General features: G+C 36.4%; 1 protein-coding gene across 1 annotated transcript; it reads right to left on the bottom strand.

Annotated features, from left to right (window-relative positions):
- Window positions 1-53: 53 nt before the first annotated feature.
- Window positions 54-6,481, bottom strand: LOC103775702 (bile acid receptor-like; the record flags this gene model as incomplete). The annotated part of the gene is made up of 9 exons (XM_008943175.1): window positions 6,391-6,481; window positions 4,837-5,202; window positions 4,057-4,197; window positions 2,889-3,028; window positions 2,697-2,801; window positions 2,500-2,599; window positions 1,212-1,340; window positions 575-694; window positions 54-167 (listed from the first exon to the last, which is right to left on the bottom strand). Coding segments are annotated over exons 1-9 (1,306 nt in total), but the record flags the coding sequence as incomplete, so codon positions are not given.
- Window positions 6,482-7,283: the final 802 nt, after the last annotated feature.

Below are 7,283 nucleotides of genomic sequence, written 5' to 3'. Positions count from 1 at the left end.
CGGGCAGCGCCTGTGGCGAGTGAGGGCTAGGACCGCGTCGGCTCCAAGTTTACCTGAAAAAAACACCGTTGTTGCTACAAGCAGGGCATATTCGGTCTCGGTCACTTTCAGTTCTCCCATGCTTCTGTAGAAGTAAAACAGTGCGGTAATAAACTCCTCGGTTATACCTTAAAAATTAAAGGAAACAAAACGTTATTTCAGTGCAGAAACAGGCATTGCTATTACAAATCATCTTTGTTGTACTCTCTTAAGGCTCCCATTGCATGGAGTAGTTGCCCAATTTCGCAAAAACAATGTTAATTTCTAAAGCGGTTACAAAACTTGTATTGCAGTTGTACTGTAGAGCTTCTCACAGATACACCCCAAGTTTTTATCCTAGGATATATGCAAACATGAGCACCGTCTCTTCCATGAGGATGTAATGCCTGCACATCTAGCAAAGCAGCTCGAGGCAGGGAGGAGTGTAGAAGAGACTTGAGCAGTGGCCCCACCGACAGCATTGCTCAGTGTGAAAAAGCACAGGGCAAGCAAATCAAATGATACCCAAATATTTTGATTCTGAGACCTTCGTTACCTGTGGTAGTAGTGGAAGTTGGACTCTCTTCATTGTGAGACATTTCCATGGAATAAATGCTGGTTTTATTGAGGTTTTGAACGTGACAACATGTCCCATGATGAGAAAGTCTTATATGACCTGTAACAAGATAGATGACAGTTCTCAGCCAAGCTTAATTGTGACTTTAAGTATTTGTCTGCATCTGCTTTGCAGATGCATACACCTGGAAATGTGTCTATTTTTCCTAGATCCATGAAGGTAGAAAAAAAATGTTCTTTTTGGCATCCAGCACACCAGCTTCATTGGTCACATTATCGTTGGTCAAAATGTCTTGTGTTAAACTTGATACAATATATAATATGTCATTAATATAGCAAATATTATCCCTCCACTCAACAATTTGTGCAAACGCTCAAAATTATTGGTCTTTGTTTGGAACTAATGGGAGGAAAACAGAGATCAAATTTTTCTTTCATGCTCCTTGGGGGGGGGAAAGCCTATAGAAGGTACGTAGGCATTACCAGTACTAATCTAAGTACCACTATGCTTGAACAGGAAATTATCTGAGATTAAGTCAATGAAAATGAACAAAAGTTGTTTCAAAACAATAGAACCTTCTACTGGTGTTAATAGAAAGCCTGATAGTCAAACTTACTTTCACTTGTTGATGGTTGGCATTCACTAATTCTTTGGTTATATATTTGGGCTGAACGCAAAAACATTGCCTCAATTGTTGACCCTTTTAGCAGCGCGATCTGATCTTCACTAGCTAGACTTTCAAATCCTGTAGAGAAAAATACATTTGAAGAATCAAGGAAGGCTGTGGCTGCCTTTAGGCCCCTAACATGAGTTGATAAAAGGATTTTTTAAAGAAATGCCTTTGCTGGAAAGGAGGACCTGCAGATAAAAGATGAATGTACCAAGGACTATTGGGATTTTTCCTGCTACTTTGGAGGTTAGAAAAAAAAAAATAAAGGTGCAGTTGTTAGTGTCCAGTGTTAGAAGATTCACAGGAAGATACAAGTAAAAATTTTAAGACTATACAGGACTTAATGACAAAATTCTTCCTACTATTGAAATAACATGACCTAGTATCTTATAAATTTGCTACACTGTTTAATGACTGTGGATATTCTCCTTATTCATTGAAATCTGATCTTTTTTAAAATTGTCTTCCTCTTTTAACAACGATTATCTGCACTTATAATTTAAGAGCAGAGGAACTTTATTGATTCTTTTTTAACCCTGATCAAAGCAGATTATGTAACATAAGAAAACAAACAGCTCCTCTGTTCTTTCACATGTTTCATAGTAGTGCTAAATTACATCATATACCTGCTTTAGACATGTTGGTTGACTTCTGTCAATAAATTTTACAGCTTAAAAGAGTAATGAAAAAATTATCACCCTCCCTGTCAAATGTTATTTTGTTGACCTCACATTGAAATGCAGTGAATTTAATGGCGTGTTCCCTTGTTCTTTATTACAGGAAAATACAAATAAGAGCACTTGGTTAGCCTTCTGTGCTTCCTTTTCCTTTGAAGGAATATCAGGTTTTTTTACTTTGATGATTATGATAAATAGCGAACTGAACTGGATTTCAGAGAATGTAGTGAAAGAGTAATTCACTCAAGATGGTACTTCCAGAAGATACATACTTCCAGAAGATGCTTCTACTCTATGTCAGTGTTGGAAAAGAAATCTAATCATAGCAAGCTTTTGAAGTGAATGTTTCTAACTTGTCTTCATGACAAGTACATGGTAATTCTGGTTGTTACAGTTGGAAGAAAAAATAGTTACTTGAATGTGAGTTTTCTTAAAGCCTGTATTTTTCTCAGGTTCATGCTATCAGTATGGGGTCTCCCCCTTTAAAAAAAAAAAAAAAAAAACAAAAAAAAAATAGTCACACTATTCTGTAATATTTCTCAAAGGAAGAAACTTACCTGGAAGTCTTTTTGTGAAATCCACTAATACTTGTACATGGACAACTGCTGTCTCAGAGAGACGGAGAAAACTTTCCTCAGGACTTGCAGTTTCTTGTAGCTGTATGAAAGAGTGTTCAAATATCTGATATAATAAAGGTATAGTGCTTAGGATAATATTAACTCAGCAACACAGGCTGATTATTCTGTATACATACAAACTTCTTTGCTTCCTCAGGGGGAATTGTGTATTTTTGGTGTGCTGCTACAATGTGGTCAAGAAGTTGATGTTCCACTGGAGTAAGTTCCATCTTCTCAGGGATCTGGTAAAAAAGAAACGAATCAAGTGATGACTGGGGCAAAAATAAATCATAAAAAACATAAATATTTTAAATAGAAGAATATCCCACTTTTCCAGATCTTGTTGTAGATGATACATGCTTACTATTCAGTCCCTCATCTTCCAGTTTTATGTTGCAAATAAAACTGCTTTTCCGTTTGAAATTCTTCCTGAGTCGCTTTGACTTGCACTGTACTTCAGTCAGCAAACCTGCAAGGCACAGGAGTGTGTATCAATGTTTATATTTTTGAATAATTAAAAACCTAAATAATCACTTTTGTTATTGTAGATAACAAAAGTCTGGCATTGCAGAAGCCATCACCTATAGGGAACTATGCTTCCTAGAGAATGTGGCAGTGTTGTTCATCAGGCAAGCTAGTGTTCAGTACCCACCAAAGGCCTGACTGTTTGCAAGCTTCATAGGTTATTGTGCTTGTGGCTCTGTGACATACAAGCATGAAATTTTTTCAAAAATAACTATTGGTTGATTGTTTTTTTTTTTCCAAACAAAAGCACATCTGATATGCTTACTGCTGTCCTGTCAAGGTTCAGGGTATTTAGTTCTGTCTTGTTGCTACTTTCTTTTTTTCTTGCAATGTCTTTGAACAGCAGTCCTTTAAGTCCTTTCCCAAGGATTTGTGGTTTCTGCAGATGAAAATGCTACAAGTGCTACAGACTTATCTGTGTTTAACCCATATCCTAGGCTAAACTATAGCAGTTCTTCTATCACCCACTGACCCAGCCCCAGCCAGGAAAGCAAATCAGGAAAAGCAAAGGAGACCCATGGGCTGAAATAAAAACAGATTTAATGAAAGTGCAAAACTAATGTTAATGCCAATATGGAATACACAAAGTTATACTCAGCCTAGTGAATGTACAGCAGTCACAATAAACAGGAAAGCAGTCATTGGGAGCAGAACAGTAAGCAAGCCCCTCCAGTGATAGCAAACTTCCACCTTTATACTGAGTGGGATGTTTATGGGATGGGATATACCTGAAAGCCAGCTCAGGACAGCTGCCCCAGTTGACTCCAAACTGCTAAGAGCCTGCAGAACATGGCTGGCCCAGGAATCTATCCCAGTGAAACCAGGACAGGACTCCAAAAGTTAAATTTCTCTACAGCTAAATGAAGTTTAGACCAATACCATTTGAGCTCTAAGGAGCAGAAGGGATTGACATTCGAAGAAATTTTATAGAGAGTTGATTAGTAAAGTCGACAGCATGAAGGGAGCACTTACATTCTGCTAGCATTCCCACAGCTTTACACTTCTTCAAGCGACATTCCTGACACTTTCTTCGCATGTACATGTCCATTTCACAATGACCACCATTTTTGCATCGATACACTGCATTTTTGGTTATGCTACGTCGAAAGAAGCCTGCAGACAAGGTTCAGGTCGTGATTGAAGTAATCTACAGAGCTTTATCTCATAATGATTTAAAGAATTAAAGTGTCTTTTGTTTTTTGTTTCTTTATTTGTTTGATTTTGATTTTGTTTTTTACAGTTGGAACATTACCTTGATTCTAAATTTGCTTTTTAACAACATAGTTATGTCTTCTTCTTTAAGACTAATATTAATCACTGTTTTCCTTACCAGATCAAAACAGCTCTCATATAGCAAGTTAAAACATAAGTAGCAAGTAATTATTATTTGTGGTTTTTTTTCATCTTAATAAGTAAAATTAATAACACTGAAGTAGAACTATAATAAGTGGTCATGAGAAAATCAGCACGAGCTTAAACACTCTCCTAGTGAATAATCAATGGAAAAATGAAATGCATGAAATTATTGTATTAAGTGCACACTGTGAAAGCATTTATTCAAAGAATATTGTAAAAATGTGAATCTGGAGTAAGCATGTTAGACAAAGGATACCTTAGATAAATTAAAGTCCTCAGTAGAAACGCTAACTTTAATGAAATCTGTTTGTTTGAGCCATGGATGTGGAACGTTATGTTAAGCACTGTGGTGCCAGGGTCCTGGGTAAGATAGAGATCAGCCTGTTCTCTTCTTACCTTTACAGCCTTCACAGGTAAGTGCATTGTAGTGATAGCCAGAGGCCTTGTCACCACAGACAACACACAACTCCTCTTGTCCCTTCAGTCTCAAAGAAGTGTGGTTTAATCTTGGCCGTTTTAATCCTTGGAATCCACTGTCATCAATGTGGGGAGCCATGAAGGGAGGTTTGCTTAACTCACAGCTGCTGATGATGCACTGCCCATCACCGTACTGAGAGTCCAGGCCGTATGTGCTATATTGGGACTGAGACGGTTGTGACTGTAATACTGGTGGAGGAATTTGAACTGTGGAGTATTGGCAGTAAGGTGCAGTCTGAAAATCCGTGTCTTGCAGCTGGTAGTTGATATGCTCTGGTAAAACATCTACGTACATTGAAAATGACATAAAACCCAGTTATATACAATTGAAAGTTAAATAAAAACTTAAAGAATATCTAAGTATCGGCTACTTGAAAGTTCTAAAATGTTTTAGAGATTACATATTTGATCATAAATATTAGAGGAACACATTTTCAGAAGGGTAGTCTGATAAATTATTTTTAAATGTGCTATTTGTGATGTTTTTAAGTAGAATCTTATATGTAGTAAAAATGGCATGGTAACAGTTTGAGCAATGTCATGTGCATGCCAGTGGATTCTTGTTAGTATGTAACTGAACTTGCCAACTGATGATATAGCTACTTTTAGGTTTTACACTTAAAGGTTGTTTTTGTTAATTGTTCACACTACAGAAGAATATTTCCCCATATGTAAGTGAATGTTTGTTATTTATACATATTTCAGGCATAATTCTGAAAATATTGCACAACAAGAGTCTGAGAAAGATGGTCCAAAAAATATAGATTGATAAAAAATTATTGTGACAGGAGTGTCACAGTTGAAATTCAGTAGAGAAAAAGCAGAGACTTGTTTTATTTAGTATTTTACCATATTTAATACTTTATCAAGCTTTATTTTAGCAAAATGTAGGTACAGAAATATGAAGAAAGCTTCTTTCTGCCTATCTGTAGAGTTTTATTTTTATCCAACCACCACTTAAACGTACACAGCTGTACTGAAGAAACCAACTTGCATTATGTTTCATTCTTGGGATTGTTCAAATCTCTGTAAAAACAAACTGGAAAGGTTTTGGTTTTTTAAGCAGTTTGGAGGTATGGGCTTTCGGTCTTGCTTTCATTCATTCAGAATCAAATCAGTTATTGCAATTATATAATATATAGAATAACCATTATTTATTTATAATGTACCTGGAATTCTGTAGTAACACCTGCATCTTCTTCATGCAGGTCAAAGGGAGACAATGCCAGTGATGTTTATACACAATGATCAGTCAGCATAATCACATTGTGTACAAAATCTGTATGAGCAAATGCTGATGCATTTCAATACACTTTCAATATGGGGCTTGATAGTCAAATGTGTGGCTTCTAAGAGCTTGTAAAGATAAACTAAAATGAGGAAAATAATGAGAACACCCACAGATGTTCTGTTTTGGTTTTTTTTTTTTTTCTATACTGCTTTTACATAATATAAACATTTTGCTTTACTCACCATAATACTGTATGGGGTCAGGAAGACAATACCCATCAGGTACAGTGAGAAATGTATTTGCCATATTCTGCTCCAAACTGCACTGTTTCATTCACTTTGCTGTGCGGTAGACTTTTAAGAAGGCAACCTAGAGAAATGAAGAAGTAACAGAAACATCATGTGAAGAATTGCTGCATAGGTTTAGCTACAGAGATAAAACTAGAAGTCTCCAGAATGTGGAACAGCTTGCAGATCATAAGAAAATATGTGCAAAGTCACATAATACTTTTAACAAGGTTGCCAAATTTCTGGTTGTCCTAATAGTACAGATACAGGATAGAGTCCATTCCTAGAGTTCCAAGTTATATTTAGGACTGTTTTGCTCTGAATTTTACAGAAAACCATGTGGGGGAATCAGACAAATTGTTAGTAAAAACTCTAGTTCAGGAAGAGATATGGGCATTTGCACTAATGTGGATGTTCTGTTTCTGCATAAAAATGGGCTTTTAGTGAATTTGCTTCATTAATTTTTTTATGCAAACTTGAAGCAAATAAATATAGGAAAATAGCCAGGAAAGGCCAGCATAGAATATCTCTTCTTCCCCATGTAAATACTTTTCTATGCAGTGAAAGTCAGTTTTGCCTCACATAAGGACTGCCTGATTTACATTCCATTCCAAATTTAAGGGCCTGTATTCTTTTAAGAGTAAAAAGCATCCTGTGAAGACCAAAAAAGTTAATCTTGTATAGGATGGATTGCCCCCCAGAGAGCTTTTTTTTGTCCCTTGATTATTGAAGGAGCCTGGACTCCTGGCTGGATACTTTGACATTCACTATGAACAAGGATTACTGAGACCTCACAGTGAAACAGCTGGTGCAGAACAATTATTGTGCTTTGCATTCAAAACATCTTA

The sequence above is a fragment of the Merops nubicus genome, unplaced genomic scaffold, assembly GCF_000691845.1.
Source record: "Merops nubicus isolate BGI_N331 unplaced genomic scaffold, ASM69184v1 scaffold32626, whole genome shotgun sequence".
NCBI classification, from domain to species: domain Eukaryota; kingdom Metazoa; phylum Chordata; class Aves; order Coraciiformes; family Meropidae; genus Merops; species Merops nubicus.
Note: the sequence above shows the minus strand (reverse complement) of the source record. Positions and strands in the feature narration are given on the sequence as shown.